General features: G+C 36.1%; 2 protein-coding genes across 10 annotated transcripts; both read right to left on the bottom strand.

Moving 5' to 3' along the window:
* Nucleotides 1-8,801: 8,801 nt before the first annotated feature.
* On the bottom strand, nucleotides 8,802-12,414 carry LOC140970698 (peroxisomal membrane protein 11C-like). 4 transcript variants are annotated; one of them, XM_073432560.1, is made up of 8 exons: nucleotides 12,189-12,339; nucleotides 11,243-11,450; nucleotides 11,030-11,104; nucleotides 10,876-10,950; nucleotides 10,716-10,796; nucleotides 10,541-10,615; nucleotides 10,264-10,437; nucleotides 8,802-8,939 (listed from the first exon to the last, which is right to left on the bottom strand). In XM_073432560.1, exons 2-8 carry the CDS (start codon nucleotides 11,432-11,434, stop codon nucleotides 8,904-8,906), a joined length of 708 nt encoding a protein of 235 aa, XP_073288661.1. In that variant the 5' UTR covers nucleotides 11,435-11,450; nucleotides 12,189-12,339; the 3' UTR covers nucleotides 8,802-8,903. The 4 variants fall into 4 exon arrangements, with proteins under 4 accessions (XP_073288661.1, XP_073288659.1, XP_073288658.1 ...); XM_073432558.1 differs by lacking the exon at nucleotides 8,802-8,939 and adding an exon at nucleotides 9,380-9,579 and having other exon boundaries at nucleotides 12,286-12,414; XM_073432557.1 differs by lacking the exon at nucleotides 8,802-8,939 and adding an exon at nucleotides 9,380-9,579 and having other exon boundaries at nucleotides 12,189-12,338.
* A 3,131-nt stretch (nucleotides 12,415-15,545) lies between these two features.
* LOC140970696 (uncharacterized) lies at nucleotides 15,546-18,541 on the bottom strand. Of its 6 annotated transcripts, none has more exons than XM_073432550.1 (2): nucleotides 18,451-18,541; nucleotides 15,546-17,433 (listed from the first exon to the last, which is right to left on the bottom strand). In XM_073432550.1, exon 2 carries the CDS (start codon nucleotides 17,385-17,387, stop codon nucleotides 15,702-15,704), a length of 1,686 nt encoding a protein of 561 aa, XP_073288651.1. In that variant the 5' UTR covers nucleotides 17,388-17,433; nucleotides 18,451-18,541; the 3' UTR covers nucleotides 15,546-15,701. The 6 variants fall into 6 exon arrangements, with proteins under 6 accessions (XP_073288651.1, XP_073288652.1, XP_073288653.1 ...); XM_073432551.1 differs by lacking the exon at nucleotides 18,451-18,541 and adding an exon at nucleotides 18,079-18,384; XM_073432552.1 differs by lacking the exon at nucleotides 18,451-18,541 and adding an exon at nucleotides 18,167-18,384.

Genomic DNA, 18,541 nt, shown 5'->3' with positions numbered 1-18,541 from the left:
GCTTGAGGGAAGGCCGCAAGGAGGAAGGCCGTAAGTTGAAGCTAGGGTCGCGCGGGTCTTGTGGAGTGATGGGTTGAGGGCTGTGCAAGCTAGGTTCGTTAGATCTGGTCCAATAGCTTGTCAAGGGCTCGAGTATGGTCCTAGGATGGTTGGTTAGGGTCTGGACATGGTGGTTAGGGTTTAGGCTAGAAGGAACTCATGGTTTGTCAAGTTAGGATTTTCGAAACTAGGGAAAAAAATTCAGCTGGCTTTCTAGGCTTGTTAAAGGGTTTTAATGGCTTGATTTGGGTTGCGTAGGGTATGACTAGGTGTTAATAAGCTATGGTTCAAGTTTGGTAAGTTTTGGTTAAGTTTTGAGTTGATTCGGGTTAAAACCGAGACGTAGGTTCAAGTTTTAAAACGAATTGAAAAATTAGTCGAGAAGTTTAAGTTTACGCCTAAAAAATATTTATGGGTGTATTTTAAGGTGTTATGTTAAGTTTGGATGTATATTGGTCGTCGTTTTAAGGTCCAAGTGTAAATTAAGAAAGTTGGGGTTACAGGGTTAAAACGGTCATTATACACCTGAAAATTGTTAGACGTCCTCGAAATACCTTAAATGCTAGCTGTAATGAATGTTAAAATGTCTATTTTGAAAGATTATGAAATTTTATGATGGAAAACTATAAATGCTAAAAGATGTGTTGCATGCTTGATTTAAAAAAATTGATATTATTGCATGTATTTTTATAAAGTGATGAAAACGAAGAAAAATGTTTTGAAAAAAGCGATTTAATTGTGACGGTAAGGAAATGGGGATTCGTGAGGTACGAAGCCCCAGTGAAACCCGTTTATGGGACAAAGCCCCGTGGGAACCCAATGACCGAATTTCCATCGAAAGGATATGATGATATGTAAGACCAAGACTCAGTTGACGGGTGAGAGTGTCATTGATGTCCCCGTTGACTATAAGCCAAGGCACAGAACGGAAAAGTGGTTAATGTTGCCTCGCCGCCTGGTACCATAGTTACAGTTGAGATTGATCTATCGACTGGAAGATGAAAGGATGATCACAATTAATGAACGAAATTCACCTTAAAGAGCATGTATATGTATATATTTATGGTGAAAGGAAAAAGATATGATGAAAAGGAAAATGTTTAAAGTATGTATATTCATGAAAATCTATTATTATTAAAAATATTTATACTGTTGCATGTGAATGTATATGCATTATTTGTTATAACGGTTAAGGTTTGCTGAGTCATTAGACTCACTAGATCTGATCGATGCAGGTGAGCAGGACTTTGATGATATTGGGGACTTGATAGTTGAACTTGCTAGGCTGATGTGCACATAACCCAAAGACCTTTGCAAGTTTTTCCGCTTTAGTATGATTTTAAAGATTTTGATGACCTTGATAACTTTTATGCTTTTGAGTATTTTTGAGAGGATTTAAGATACTTATACTTTATTTTGAAAAATACTAGTTTTAAGTATGGTTGACATCCTACGATTTTATGTTTTCCACTGCGTTTTAAATCTTCAAATAATTAGTCGGTGATTTTATTTTAAATAATTAGTCGGTGATTTTATTTTAAATGATGTAAATTATANGGATAGTGACATGCTTTAGGAATTAGGCCAAAATATTAAGATTATTTAAGAACTGACTAAGTTTATATCTCTACCCGATTAGTCGGTGTAAAAAAACGATTTATATATAATTTTGTAAAAAAAAAAAAGAATGAATTTCATTCCTCGTGCAACAATAATTTTGTAAATATTTAGTGCATTCTATTTTCAATTCTCGGAAAATTTGATCATCTCTTTGTTCAGTGCGCTTTTGTGCAGGAAATATGGAGTAAAATGCTTCCAGTGTTGCAAATTTCTCTACATCAACCCGTTAGTTTCGGACAGCTTTGCGTGGAAGCGATGTTAGACTTGAGTCCCCAGCTTAAGTCTCTTTGGTGGGCAGCTTTCGTGAAGACTATTTAGTTGACTTGGAACTCCCGAATTCTCTCATTTTTGACAATAAAACTCCATCTGTTAGTCACATAACAGCCACCTTATGGAAAATATTGAAAGAAAGAAACTAACTCCCTCTGTATTGGCACAATGCACAACAGTCAACATGACTTACTTCGTCTTTAAGCATTACAGGTAACCGGTTGTCCAGGCAAGGCTCCCAAAATTATCAAATTAAGTTAGATGGCACCCACCGCCCCTTCTGTTGGCTCAACTGTAATTACATGGATGACAGCTCCCTTTGTATCTTTGGTGAATGAGTTCGTTTAAGATGTTTTTGGGCATCCCTTGGGAAAGCGTTTGCTTTTGAAGCCGAACTCATTCCTATCAGGATTGTCATTGAGTCTGCGGTTAAGAGGAACTTGAATAGGCTTTGGGAATGTGACTCCAACTATGTTGTTGGGTTATTTAGAGAAAGATCAACCAAAGTTCCTCGTACTCGTAGAAATCGTTTGCTCAATGTCCTTAACCTCTCCAAAAACATGGACTTAGTGATCTCTCACATATTTCGGGAAGGCAACTATGTAGCAGACTCCCTTTCCAAATCGCAAATAAGCAACACTCGGTGGACTCACGCTCCGGATTTTATTCGTTTTCCTATTCGTAAGTTCTTACCTTAGGGTTTTTCTATGAAGAGGTTTTAACAAGACTCTTCAGAAATCTCATGATATTTCAGATTGTGGATTGCATTAATTATTTATCTTGTTGACTTTATATACTTTTTCAGTTTTTCTCTCTATTTTTATTACATTTATTCGTTAAAAAAAGTGTTAATAACTACCATGAAGATTTTAAAATGTCAAAATAAAATCAACATCAATAGCTTTTTTAAAAAACAAAAAATATTTATTTTTCAAGTAAAATAAATAGCTTTTTAAAATAATTTATTTTATTAAAATTTTATTTAACAATTTATTAAAAACCATGTGACAAAATAAAATTAATTTATTTTAAGGTAATGTAACTAATTTTTGTTTGTAAATCAATATTATGATTGTAATTTTTTTCATCAACATTGTTTTTTTTTAATTATTTCTGCATCAGTTAATTGTAAGCACCATCTGACAGACTGACACGTCGTGAGCCCACATATATATTAATGCGACTGCTCAATGAATTCATGTAGTAACTATTTCATATTCATCTTTATTTTATGAACTATAAGATACTCATTTAAATATTAAAAAACCCCTAGAGATGCCTTAGATTGATGGAAATGCTAAGAACTCGCGCAAGAAATTTGTAATTTGATCCCTCGAACACAAATCGTGTTGTTCGGTTGATCTGCATGCCAAGAACACAGAATCTCACTGTGGAATTGCATGAAGAGCCAGTTTCTTCACCTCCAAATTGTCTTACTTGGCAGAGTGTTTTTGGGGAATTCCTCAGACAATCTTACACACTCTTGGACGTTTTCTGGTGAGACTAAGCCATGGGCAACATTTATGCACGACTTTAAGTTCCTGCCTTGATATGGGCAGCCAGCGGGTATGAGAACTGCATCGCCTAATTTCTGAACAATTCTCTTCTGGTCTTTCCATCAGCGTGTTTCCCATTGCAAGATTAGAAACCTCCCAATTCATTAGCTTTATTCCTCAAATGAGAATCCTATAAAACCTGGGACCTGCAACTCGGATGATCTACCGTAACCGGTTTGTTGATTTTCGACCATTGTGTTCAATATCCAACTATCTGCATACAATTCATTTTTATATTCGGCAACATGCTTTTCTTGCAAATTTTTTATCTTCTTAAGCATGTAAGGTTATGTCGAATGAAGACTCAACATGTCAACTTGACTTGGTGAATTAGTCAAGCGCTTGGTTATCTTCTAGATGAGTGGTGGGTCATGGTAGTTTGGATTTTCTAATTGATGTAAAGATTTGCAACACAAAATATATAAGTGTGTGCAAGACGCGTGAAAGAAAGAGAATAATTTTCTTGTATACACCCTTTGTACGAAGCAATAGAAAGTGAAAGAAATTCAAGAGGAAAACTTCTGTGAGGAAAGAACATAGTGGCTCTTAAATCTCAATATTGTGTACCTTGTGTTTTGATTCTAGTGAAATTTTCTTGGTTGTGCTTCAAGTGGATGTAGGATTCAATTTGAATCTGAACCATTATAAATCCTTGTGTATTTGTTCTTATATTTGAGGTATCATCTCTGCGTGTAATCTTGTTATCTCGATGAATTCGTTATCATTTTCACCTTTCCAGTATATTCATCGGCTGAGCAACACAACAAACTGGTATCAGAGCCTGAATTCTTGGCAAGGATGGGAGTATCGAAAGTTGAGATTGAAAGATTCGATGGCAAAACTGACTTCTCGATCTGGAGAAAGAGGATGAAAGCTGTCTTGGTCTAGATGAAGTTGGATAAAGCCCTAGGAGGAGAAAGTAAATTGCCTACGACGATGAGCAACGATGAAAAAGCGGATATTCTTGAACAAGCCTACAACACGATAATCTTGTATCTCAGTGACAGAGTCATGCGAGAGCTTGACAAAGAATCAACGGCAGCAGGAGTTTGGCCAAAATTAGAGCATATGTACATGACCAACAATCTGTACAATCGTATTCACTTCAAGGGCAAGCTCTTTGGGTTTAAAATGTTGGAGGAAATGAGTTTAGAGGATAATCTTGATGACTTTAATCGTATTGTCATCAATCTTGAGAATCTTGGTATCAAAGTTGAAGATGAGGAGGCAATATTAATTCTGAATTCATTGCCTAGAACACACTCAAATTTTGTTGAAACGATGAAATACGCCAAGGCAACTCTGACATTGGAAGAAGTACTAACAACCCTTAAATCCAAAGAGGTCGAAGGAATGAATACCAAAGAAAATTACGATGGCATAGGACTGTCCGCTAGAGGCAGATCGGATAAGAAAGATACAAAAGTGCCAAGAAGAAGAAGTTGATCAAAGTCTAAAGGAAAATTAAAATGTTTCCACTGCCATAAAGAGGGCCACTTCAAGCGTGATTGCCCTGACAGAAAAAAGGCGGAAATGAGAGACACAAAGGCTATAACACTGAATCTGATGATGCGGCAATGATATCAGAAGGATATGAAACCTCAGACGTCTTAATTGTCACAATAAACCAAGAGGAAGATAAGTGGAAACTTGATTCTGGCTGCACCTTCCACATGACTCCAAACAGGGGTTGGTTCGAGGCTTATAATAGCTGCGATGGTGGAAATGTGATAATGGGGAATTATGCTCAATGTTTAGTGATAGGTGTTGAAACAATTAAAATCAAGATGCAAACAACACAATCAAAACCATTACCGATGTGAGACATGTTCTCGGGCTCAAGAAAAATTTAATCTCACTTGGTAGCTTAGACAGTAAAGGATGCACATTTAGAGCAATAGGCGGAGTCCTAAAAATCTTCTCAGGATCCTTACTTCTAATGAAGGGTATTAAAACACATGGACCATATGAGATTCAAGGAAAAACTTATGCGCCTGATGTTAACATTGCCATAAAAGAAAAAGTTGATATGACCAAGCTATGACATTTACGGCTAGGACACATTAGTCAAAGAGGTTTAAATGAGCTGAATAAACAAGGAGTATTTGGCGAAGATCTAGTTGGGAAATTAGAGTTTTGTGAAAATTATATATTTGGGAAACAAACTAGAGTGAAATTTTCAAGTGGATTGCACACGACAAAAAGGACAATTGACTATGTCCACAGTGATGTTTGGGGACCAAGCACAACAAAAACTCTAGGTGGAGCCAGATATTTCATTACCTTCATCGACGATTTCTCAAGGAAAGTTTGGATATATACACTGAAGCACAAGAACGAAGCCTTCATGACATTTAAACAATGGAAGACTTTAATCGAAAATCAAACAGGCAAGAGAATCAAAAGGCTGCGTACTGATAATGGTCTTGAGTATGTTGATGGGGAATTCACTGAGTTTTGCAAAGAACATGGCATAGCAAGACATAAAACTGTAATGAAGACTCCACAACAAAATGGAATCGCAGAAAGAATGAATAGGACCATCCTTGAGAAAGTGCTATGTATACTGACATTTGCAAACCTTGGTAAACAATTAAGGGGAGAGGCTGCAAACTTAGCAGTGTATTTGATAAATAGATGCCCATCAACAGCCTTAGATTTTAAAGCCCCAGAAGAATATGGACATGAAGGTCAGTAAGTTAAAGCAACTTGAGGATCTTTGGTTGCCCGATATATGTCCATGTAAATGAAGGCAAACTGGAACCAAGGTCCAAGAAATGTAAATTTCTTGGATATTCAGATGGTGTAAAGGGTTATAGATGTTGGATGACTGATGACAAAGGGTCCAAGGTAATTTCTAGCAGAGATGTGATCTTTCATGAGAAGGAAATGCTTGAACAAAGATCAGAAATCACAACTGAAATCACTCAAGAACCTGAGAATACATGTGATAAAACAACTCTTGAGGTGGAGTTAGAAGGTGAAGATCATCCAGATGTTTCTCAGATACAAACTAATAATGAAAACGATGAACTTAGAGGATACCAACTAGCTCGAGACAAAATAAAAAGAGACATAAGACCTCCTGACAGACTTGGATATGCTGAACTCACAGCATATGCACTTGCAGCAGCAGATGAAGTGGTTGGTGATGAACCAAGGACTTACCGAGCTGCCATGATCAGTAAAGAGAAAGCTGAATGGAAGAAAACTATGGATGATGAGATTAATTCCCTTTATCAAATACCAAACATGACAGCTAGTTGATGCATCTGAAAAACATAAGATAATAGGTTGTAAATGGGTATATAAACTCAAAGAAGGGATTCCAAGTGTTGAAAAACCAAAGTACAAGGCTAGGCTTGTAGCAAAGGGATTTGCACAAAAAGAAGGAATAGACTTCAACGAGATTTTTTTCACCTGTTGTGAAACATACCTCGATTAGGATACTTTTATCCTTGGTGGCCTACTATGATCTTGAATTTGAGTAAATGGATGTTAAAATTGCGTTTCTCCATGGTGACCTTGAAGAAACGATATACATGGTTCAACCGGAAAGGTATGTAAAAGCTGGAAGTGAGCAAAAGGTTTGTCTACGAAAGAAGTCAATTTATGGATTGAAACAAGCGTCGAGACAATTGTATCTAAAGTTTGATCAATATATGTCTAGTATGGAATTTATTATAAGCTCTTATGACAACTGCGTATACTTCAAGAAACCACTGAATGGTCATCTAGTTTTTGTTGCTATACGTAGATGATATGCTAATTGCAAGTAAGAGTAAAATGGAAATTGATAACTTGAAGAAGTTATTGAGATCGAACTTTGAAATTAAAGACTTGGGAAAAGCCTAAAAAATCTTGGGTATTCAAATTGTGAGGAATAGGCATAAGGGACAACTAATTCTGTTCCAAGAAGCCTATGTCAGAAAGGTTTTAAACAGATTCTCTATGGAAGAATCGAAACCAGTAATTATGCCATTAGGAGCTCATTTCAAACTGCTCAGATCAATCACCACAAAGTTAAGAAGAGATAAAACATATGGTGAAAATTCCTTATTCCATTGCAACATGTAGCTTGATGCATGCAATGGTCTGTACAAGACCAGATATTGCATAAGCAACAAGTATGATAAGCAGGTTCATGTCCAATCCAGGCCTTGAACGTTGGAGAAAAGTCAAGTGGGTATTGAGGTACTTGAAAAGGTCGCAAAGTTCTGGACTCAAGTACAACGATACATGGAAACTTGATGATGATATTACTGGCTATGTAGATTCGGATTTCGCCGGAGACAAAGATAAGAGAATATCACAAACCACTATCATTTTACTCTCTATGGCAACTTGATTAGTTGGAAAGCTACCTGACAACCAATTGTAGCCTTATCAACAACAGAAGCAGAGTATGTAGCGGCAACAGAAGCATTTAAAGAAGCTCTTTGGATCAAGGGACTTGTTGATGAACTATAATGGAAGGAAATGAAAGCAGCAGTGTGGTGCGACAGTCAAGGAGTTGTTCAACTTGTGAAGAACCCCGTTTATCACAAGAGAACAAAGCACATTAATGTTAGGCTACATTACATCTGAGATATTGAGGCTCAAGGAACAGTTAAAGTAATGAAAATTCGTACATAAGACAACCCAGCAGATATGCTTACCAAAGTTGTGCCGAGTCATAAATTCTTGCATTGCCTGAAACTGATCAAAGTCATCAAGACACCTTAGCTGGAGGTGGAGGAACAAGACGGCCAAAAAAAAATTGACATGATGAATCAGGTGGATAATTGTTGAATGAAGACTCAACATGTCAACTTGACTTTGTCAATTAGTCAAGCACTTGGTTATCTTCTAAAAGAGTGGTGGGTCATGGAAGTTCAAGAGAAAAACTTCTGTGATGAAGGAACAGAGTGACTCTTAAATCTCAATATTGTGTATCTTGTGTTTTGATTATAGTGAAATTTTCTTGGCCGTGCTTCAAGTGGATGTAGGATTCAATTTGAATCTGAACCAATATAAATCCTTGTGTATATGTTCTTATATTTGAGGCATCATCTCTGCGTGTAATCTTCTTATCTCGGTGAATTCGTTATCATTCTTGCCTTTCCAGTATATTCATCGGCTGCGCAACACAACAGGTTCAAGGATGACTGACTGGGTATGGCTCAGTACGTTCACAGTGTCAGAAAAACCACAATGCAGTTTGGTGAAAGAATCCCCACGTCCCAACTCCAGAGAAATCCATAAGCAATACATGTCTTTGGCCCCATATCTAGCTTCCGACAATCAAAGCAGGTGCCATCCCTTGCCCAATTACTTGGGAATACGCGCTGCAATTGAATCCCTTCCCCGTGGCCATCCTTCTCCTTGGGTGGGCAAGGGATGGCACCTGCTTCCATAGGTTTCCATTCATATTTGAACTCACCAACCCCCCTCCCTCGTATAAATAGTCAATTCCTGTAAATCTAAGGACAAAATCCCTCCCCATTCTACTTTTTGCGTACGCATTTGACATAGTAATATGTGTTGACACTTCTTTGCTACATAATAAGATTATTGAAAAGAAATCAACAATGTACTTGAATCTTTCAAGACAATTTAGAAAATGAATCGACTGCGGCATCTGGTTAATATCAAGAATATGCGAGTATGAATCCCATCACACAACTTATAGATATCAAGCATGGTTTTAAACTTCCTTTGAATAATCAAAATTGTCTTCTCCTGCCTCACGAAACAAAATTCAACTAGTTCTTTTCCTATTTTTTTTAAATCGAATTTTCGAACATTTTCCTAAATTTTCCTAGCACACAATAATTCATGTGCTAATGTGGAATGGCCCCTCCACAATATGTAGATAAGGTAGGTTTTCTTCAAAGAAGACCATATCTAAAAGATACACAAACAAGGCAAATGCATTATTATTATTGTTACAATCATATATTGCAACAATTCGTATAATGACTAACAGTTGGATTAAGGGGATACACCACGACCCACCAATCGACATATTGCTCAAGTTCATACCATGAAGATCTCTAACCAGCTAAATTACCCTTTTTCAGGTCGTCTTAGCTTTTTGTGACGGCGGAAGTAACTGCACAATACAATAAATGTGTTGCGTCGACAAAATTAATTCAGCATTAAATAAAAGAAACATATCACACGAGTCATGACGAAATGTTATACAGTTTTATAAACTTTCATAATGTGATATTTACCTATGCATGCAGTTGAATCTATTATTAATGATGGACAAAAATTCAAAAATTGCCGTTTGAGATCGTGGAAAGGGATGCAACTTAGAGTGGAAATGTACCTTCTTAGTTCTCTTCATATCATCCAACAAGGATCATTCAAATGGGAGCTACAACATGTAGTTTTTAAGATTCTCTCAATTGTTTTTGTGCGGCCAACAATGTTCTCATATATATTCGGAGAAGGTAAAGCAACGCCGATGTTTCGGCTAACTGGGAATGAGATTCCTCCCTCAGAGATTGGTGAGTGATCTACTCAAATTTGACAGGACTGGACTTCGGTTTCTTAAGATTTGTTAATTAGAGGTTGTGATTTGGTCAGTCGATGTCAGTAACTGTTATTTTTTGAGATGTTTAATCCGAAGTTGTGATCCACTCACATCATGTACTTTTTTGACTTTCGCTTTAATTTACTAGTACACGTTCGTGCCTAACCTCCACCTATATGCATATGGCATTCTCTCAGAAGCAAAACCATATGAAGCAGAAAATGCCTGCAAAAATGTCACTAAAAATAAATTCACCTGGTAGCAAGAGATGAGAGAGCTTGCAAATCCTAAAGCACCAGTTACGCGTGGAGAAATTTTCTTGGGTGCCAGTTGTAGCAAGCCAACCGCAACAACCAAGTCCATGACCGCTTTAACAAGGGCTAGTGACCTCTCATTAGTTTTTTTAATCTTACGTCGATATTCTTCATTCTGCAATTAAACAATCCAAGAAGATGCGCTAAAGAAGGTATTATCAACAAGAATTCAAGGTTCAAACATTCAAGTTATACTAACAGGTGTCCTAACAGCAAACCTTATATTTATTCGTATTCTTCAGTTCCTTCTCTAATTTCTTCATTAAAGAAGAAAGCCTCCTGATTTCAGCTATCTGAGTAAAAAAGAAAAAAATTATCAAATTTATTCATAGCTTCAAAAACCGAGTAACAGTAATAACAAATTACAAAACTACAGCAGAGTGAGCAACGAACCTCAACCAGGGACGTGCAGAAAGAAGCACCCAACCAAGAGAAAAGAGATATTCTTCCAATGAGTTCTACACGTTCTTTGTCCTACGTAACAAAACCTCTTGTTTACTCCTACTCAAAGTCCCCCATATATGAGAAAAACTAGAGAATTTTTAAGGCATACCTTGTATATTCCTGTCCTACCCAACCATACAATTTGATCCAGAAACAGGAAAGTGGACAAAAGCGCATTTTTGGACTGAAATAAACAGGAGAATGCAGTAAAACACCAACAAGGATTAAGTAAAAAAATCATAAAGTAGGGGTTACAACATTACCTTCCCTAGTAAAATTAGAGGAAGTGGAGTTCCTGGAGCACTTGGACTAATGAGAGCATGTAGATCATTAATAAACTACAAAAAAACAAAAACCAAAAAAAAAAAAAAAAGTCCTTAAGCCATGCATGCAATTAAGACATAAGATCAAAATAATATCTGCAATGGGAACGTTATATCCTACCCACATCCAAAGAAGGGAATGTTTATGCGGACCTTAAAAATACGAAATACTTTTCGAGCCAAGCTAGTTGATTTGTCAACATTTTGCGCAGGCCCAGGCTCCCCATTACTCAAGAATTTCGAACCATATTGTATTGCCCGGCATATCTTATCCCTAGCTTCGGCCTTGTTCAGATATAGTATAGCAAAAGCGAGCTCTGTTCTGGCAACATCTAAAGAACTCATGTTTTGTCTTGAGTAGCTGAGAAGGCAAAATCATAACCGACTCAATCACATTAAAGAAATAGCAGGCCAAGGGGTGGATCCAGCAGCGTCTGATGCATTACTCGCCACCACCAACCGACTAAATGGGTGGATCCAGCAGGTATAAGCATCAACCGTAAATAACATCTTGTCGAATTCAACAAATAGCATGATTAATCTTTCCCCCTTCTTTTAAGTAATGGATGACGCAACTTCAACCATTGGTCAATTCTTCACTTATCCATGTTTTAGAAGCTTGTTTCATATCCAATTATGTGTTTTAGAAGTATATAAAAAGTTTCCAAGAGCAAGAGCAAAAAGATGTCGATAGACCATACTTCACACGCACAAAAATTCAAATTTTATAAATACTTCTCTACAAAAATAAATTCCCCATTCTCCCCACTTTTGGTTGAAAGCGACAGATACTCCGTGATCGTGTACATGAAAATGAAACAAATCACAGCTGAATCAACAGAAAACCCGTTGACGCAACACAAATAATCGAACAGCAGCAATAACTAACGCAGCAACGATCCACTATTTGCCAAAGATCCAGCAAGAATCAGTAGCTCACTCGTAAATATTTAAGCCCACAAATTACTTTCGCATAGAATCAAACAAAAAACCTAACCAAACGCATACGCAGTACAAACATCCCATCCAACAAATTTCATATTTACAGGAACCAAACTGACCAAAACCCGTTAACGCAAAAGGGATTCAACAATCGTACCTGGAGTAAAGATTTGGTAATTATAACGCGGGAAAAATTCCTACGAATTTATCGTGCATACGGGTTATAAATATAGAAAGGGGATGGTGATCATTACCGGGGTTTGTGCCGAACCCTTTTCTTGAAATTCACAGTATAAAATAATTTATATTTTCAGTCTTGTTGTAAGAGCGGTGACGATTCTCGCGGCTACTGCATCATTTATCGTAAATCAACATTAAAATTGTTTCTAAAAAATTAAAATAAAATTCATACGTATGCACACACAATTTGATTTATATAATTTATATTTTACGATGATATAAACTGTATTTAACAACATTTTTTATTTTAAAAACTAAATATTTATGACAATTTGAAAAATAAATATAATTAATTTCAGGAAAGTTGTTTTTTAAATCATCACCAACGCAAGTAAATGTGTGTTCAGGTTCTCTCATAAAACTCTCTGTTCATCCTGATCCACACAAAATATTTATGCACTCTTAGGTCCACAATTATTTTTTTTGATGAAATTCGGTACAAAATATTGAAAATCTTGACATATATATTATATTGCAGAACTTTATTTGTCTGTAAAAATGTATAAGATTACTGCTCAGTATAGAGGTGTAAACTAATCGACTCGGTTCGAAAGTATTTGATTCGTTTTCGAAATTATCGAATTCGAACAAAAAAAGTTTTAATTTTCCAGCTTTGAATCAAACTCAAGCTCGAATATAAATATCTATTTCAAACCGAATTCAAGTCTTAAAATTTTTCTTATTAAGTTCTGTTAGACCCAAATTGTGACAACCCAAATAATTTGAAGGCCCATGAGATTAAAGTCCATCAAGTCAAAATAATTGAACGGTTGAGGGCTTGGTCCACGAATGATCGAGTAAGTTGAGGAAGATGAGCCACGACCCATGTCCAGTGATAATGGAAGATGGCAAAACTTCTCTGGAAAATTAAACAAAAAGAAGACAGAAACATCAGGAAACGACAACAAACACATCCAACAAAGCAACAACAAAGCTTTTTAAAAATTCCTCTCAATATTTCATCTGTAATTTTTCCAATTTCCAGTATTTTAGTTTCTTCATATTTGCATATTCCTCCAACTTTCCTGTAAAAATGTCGTTCAAATTCATAGCAGCATAATGAATGTTGATGTTGTTTATGAATTCCTCATTTAATTTCAGTATATTCTTCATTTCATGTTCTTATTTTTGGAGTCATTTCGAGAGAATTAGAACGAACGATCGAATCGAGATTCGCAACGTTTGATAAAGGTGTCAGATTATTCTACAATTTTGGCACGATCACGTGCCTGGCACGCCCCGCAATTTTCGTGATAAACAAGTTCATTTCGTTTAGGCCCTTATTAGAAACGATGATTTATATCATATTCTCATGTTAGAGCATGCAATTGTTTTGTTTGTTTTTAGGAAATTTGGTGGCATGTCCTTTTCAAGCTATATTCATCATTCGCTAACACATGCAAAACAAAATGAATTATATTTCTCTTTATAGTGAAATACAATATTAAGAAACTTCCCAAGTGGCCCATAATGCAGCTTAACAAACCTTGTCTTATTTGATGTTTTCCACTTTTCCTCCAAAACTTGCGTTGGTTAAAATTTAGTAATTGTCTTGGAAAACACAAGTGAACAAAATGGTTATGGAAAAAATAGTTAGGTAAGAGTTTGATTTTTTTCTTTAAACGGTTGTTGACAATTCGTTTATAAGACACAATAATTACCGACTTTAAAATAGTAACACTACAAATTTTTAAGTCACATTAATTTTGAAATGTTTAGAACGCTATCAAGATATTATACAAATTTTACAGTTTTGAATTCTAAACGTTAAACTTAAAAATCCAAATTTAAGAGTTTATATCTTGCAAACTTGGAAATAAGTTTAGAAAAACCAAACTCAAAATTTTATATCTTGTAAATTTAGATTTTAAGTTAAGCGCTGAGGCTTAAAATTGCATGTTAAACTAAATTATGGAAAAAGAAGAAGAAGAAGAATTGGTGTTTAGAACGCAAATAATGTGATCTATTTATAATTTTTGAAATGCCAAAATCGAAAGGATACAACTCTTCAATGAAATGGCGCAACAGTTGCACATTTACACACCCATTCGGCCGTGTCTTGGTTCAACGAAGCGCCATTTTACACGGCCACTTTGCCTCGTAAAATGTTTATGCATATACTAGTGATTTTTTATATGCGTTGTGTGCATGTATAGTGTTTTTTCTGTAATTGAATTGGTTTATATTGAAATGAGGGTTATATCGTAATTATAAAAAAAATAGTAAGAGATTAAAATGAAATTTGAAATAATGATTTTTTTAAAAAAAGAAAAAAGATGGCACCATTTGCACATTTACACAGCCATGCGGCCGTGACTTGGAAAAGATGTGGTGCCTCATTCATGCCTCGTGTATCAGAAGTGAGAATGCTGACGTGAGTAACGAGAAATTTTGGGAAAAAAACCATCGCATGCTCCACTTGGCTCGAAGGGATATAGCTCAGTTGGTAGATCTCTGTTCTTGCAATCATACGTATGATAGATTTTCACACACATGATGTATTTGTACGATATTTTCTTTGTAAATAAATTGATTTAGATGGAAATGGGGATCATATAATAATTATGAAAAACAATGAGTGACTAAATTGCAATTTAAAATAATGAATTTAAAAGAAAAGATATAAAATAAAATTAAAGGGGTGGTTATAATGAATAGAACCTATTATTGTTGTGAAAAAAAGTCATATTCACCGAACTACGGTCGCTTTGAATTAAAAACTTGACACTTTATTAATATATAGTAAAATAAAAACAGATCATGACACCAAATCTTTTGACTGTATTAAGAGCAAAGTTGATGTATACTAAGAGATATATATTTATATATATATTATAATATAATAGTAATATATATAAACATTTCGATTCAGTTTTTCCACTCGATAAAATTCGAAATAATATTTATGAAAACTCAATTAATTTCTCATTCATCTTAGTTATTAATCGAGAAATAATTTCGTTTCTTACACAACTTGTTCGAATTATTTTATTGATTCTAAATAGTTACGAATTCATTTTTTAACATATTGGCAGCACAAACACAACTTAAAACACGAGAACTAATTAGAGGGGGAAACTTTTCTGGTACTTGGTTGATATTGTGCATCTGTGCCATTCTTCTTCCAATATTGACCCCAACTGATCACTCATTTTGAGCTCATGGTCATATTTTTATGCGTAAGTTCGATGCTACAGCCCCAACGATAATTTCAAATTTACATGTCGAGTCTATAATAATTTCGAGGCAAAAAAAATAGATAACACACAAGAAGTAGAGTTAATTTAGCAGTAGAATATAACATCGATGAGAATATATGCTTCTCTGCTGATATTCAATTAACACTGATTCATTTCATTCAGAGAATGGAACATTAGCCAAAGACCAAAAAAATACATTTTTCATTTTACAACAAGAACTTCCCCTCCTACTACTTCCTGTTGAACAAGCTTTTCAGTTTACCTCGTTCTAAACGTTCGAGTAGCTTCTTTGCACCTGGGACTTCCATTTCCGTAAGTTTCTTGAGATAACCAATCGCTCCATACGAAACCATCAGTTTCTTACATTTCTTGCTTGAGGAGAGCAATGAAAGGCAAGATACGGCATATTTCTTGGCTGTGTTGTGAGGACTTGGATCAAGTAGTGCCACTAGATTTGGCACGCTTTTGTTGTTTTTCTTAACTTCTCGACAATTTTGTGAAATGGTCACCAAGCTCGAGATAGCTTGCGCTGCAACTTCCCTGGAATTATTCGCTTTAGCCTCCAGCATTTTCACGAGAAAAGGGATGCATCCAGCTTCACCTATCGATCTTTTCGTTTCGGTTGAACTGCAAATTCGACAAATTGCAGATGCTGCTGCTTGTTGAGCGCCCAGAGAACCAGATTTCAGCACGTGGACCAACCTCGGGAGAAGGCCTAAAGAAACCAAAACTTCCATGGAAACTGATCCGACCAAGTTTCTTAGAGCCCCAACTGCAGATTCTTGAGGCAGTGGGCCATCTAAATAAGCTAAAAGGCTCCTAAGCCCACCTTCTGAGACGACAGATCTTCTAAGATCATCATTGCCCGAAGTCATGTTTTGCAAGCATTCTGCTGCGTACTCCTTGGATCCAAGCAGAATCCCATGATCGAGAACATTGATCATCGCCTTTACGATCCCTTCTTCAGCGAGTACTTCCAATGTCTCTGGTACAGCCGAAATATTTTTCAAGGTACAAGATGCAGCAGCTTGCAAAACCGAATCGCCAGTTTGACAAATCTCAATCAAAGGCCTAACTCCACCATGCCCAACTATGGAACGAGCTGTTTCAGCTGACATGGACAACCTTTGGAGGGAAATTGTAGCCTTTTCTTTACCCACAGCACTACCGGATTCAACAAGCCTTATAATGGGCGGAAGAACACCTTCTGATACAAGCCAGTTCTCGCAAGCCCCGGCTTCTGCAAGTGAACAGACGACAGTTATAGTTTTTTCTCTGATTCTTGGAGAAGTGGCGGTGAGCAGTTGGACTAAAGCGGCAATATTACTTCGTCCAATGACGGACAATACGTTTTTTTGGTCATCTTTCATGCCTTCCACGAGACTATCAAGAGCTTTATGCTTCGCCTCTAAATGGCCAATCTGAAGCCGAGCAAGCAACTCTTGTATATTTCCGAAAGTTGCAGTGTCCAGTTCTGTTGAAGCACTTGCTGCCGCTGAAGATGAAAAAGTAACCTCGCCAAGTACTCCGGTTTTGATCAGTAGCCCACAATCACGTAAATTTAAATCGAGTTTCCCGGCCAATGCATCAAGATCACTTTGCATACGAAGCTTACCCTCGAATTTCTCTTTCACACACAACTCTGCCAATTCAATTGCTTCCTTCAATGTAACAGATATAGCCTGCAATTGCTCTTTACAAAGAGTATTCTTTGAGAAGCAAGGGTGACTAGATAAGTCCGATAATCGACCAGGAATTGATTCCAACTTCGTGATAATCATCTTCCACCTCCCAGTAAACCCTTTAACTTCCCTTGCCTTCTCTAACGCCCTCGGAACAAGTCCTTGTGCTTGTGATAGTGATTCTTCTGTTGAGAGGGTATCATCCCTATATTCTTTTCCTCCATGTTCAATCATGATTCTAGTATGATAAGGATCACACTTCTACAAGAGCACGGAAGAGCTGAAAAACCAAAAAGACAAACCTTAATAAAGATATCCCATATCAAAATATCGCAAAAAATCAACAGCAACAGCTTTATTAAAAACCATCAATCGTGTCCATGGATTAATATACTTTGCGGATGCAGAAAATTCAAATTTTAAAAGTGCAAAGATGAGTGAATCTTGCATATAATAAGTGAAAGAATTAGATTCCACAGATATGAAAAAACTTTTTGATCGGAGATGAAACCTATACTAAATACCATATTTTTCTCATAAAAAAATTAAAGTTGGGGAGTAGTTGTATCCACCAATTATTAAACAAAGGCTTAATCATTAAAAATGACAAATAAATATACAGGGGTGGGGCGGATTTAATAATTAGGGAGCTTCAAGAATCTTGCACCATAACAAAATGCTCGTTTACTGAAATGAGATCAGACAGAAAACGAGAAATACCAATGAAAACCCCCACAACTATCTCAATAAATTTTATAACATAATCAATGGCTAAAAAAAATTAGTGCAGTCGAATTACTTAGATTAGATAAAAACAGAAAACAATGATGAAGACGAAGAAGGGAGGCTGCAGGTGAAAAGAAAGAAGGAAACTTTACAACAGCGATAACTAGAAACACTGACAAATTCAATGTGTCGATATTACCCTTCGCCAAATACATGTAATTTAAAAAGAAAACACAGTATATCCACTGCTAAGGGTAGAATGGCAAAGCAAAAGCATGAAACTTTACTTCACAACATCAGAATCGGATCTTCTCACAGATAATTGCTTGCATTTTTCTCAAAATTTAATGTACATCCCAGCAAATTTAACTAAAAATCCATTTTATTTTCACATGATAGGGAAAAAGACTAAAAGACTTTGCTTTGAAGAGAAGGTAGGGGTCTCCGTCTCCAGTTGTAAATATACAAGAAGTGTATAAATAAATTTCTGATATGGGCCAACGCAAAAAGGTATGAATCATCAGAAATTTGAGCAATAAATACATAAGTGATTAAAATAACAGATAGCAACCTTAAATTGCTGTGTCTTTTGCCTACCATACAAGGCACTCAACACCTTTAATTTCCAGCCATCAAGTTAGTGCATCTCGACTTGTTCTGCA

The sequence above is a fragment of the Primulina huaijiensis genome, chromosome 2 (genome assembly GCF_012295235.1).
Source record: "Primulina huaijiensis isolate GDHJ02 chromosome 2, ASM1229523v2, whole genome shotgun sequence".
NCBI classification, from domain to species: Eukaryota; Viridiplantae; Streptophyta; class Magnoliopsida; order Lamiales; family Gesneriaceae; genus Primulina; species Primulina huaijiensis.
This window is presented reverse-complemented; position numbering and strand designations above follow the sequence as displayed.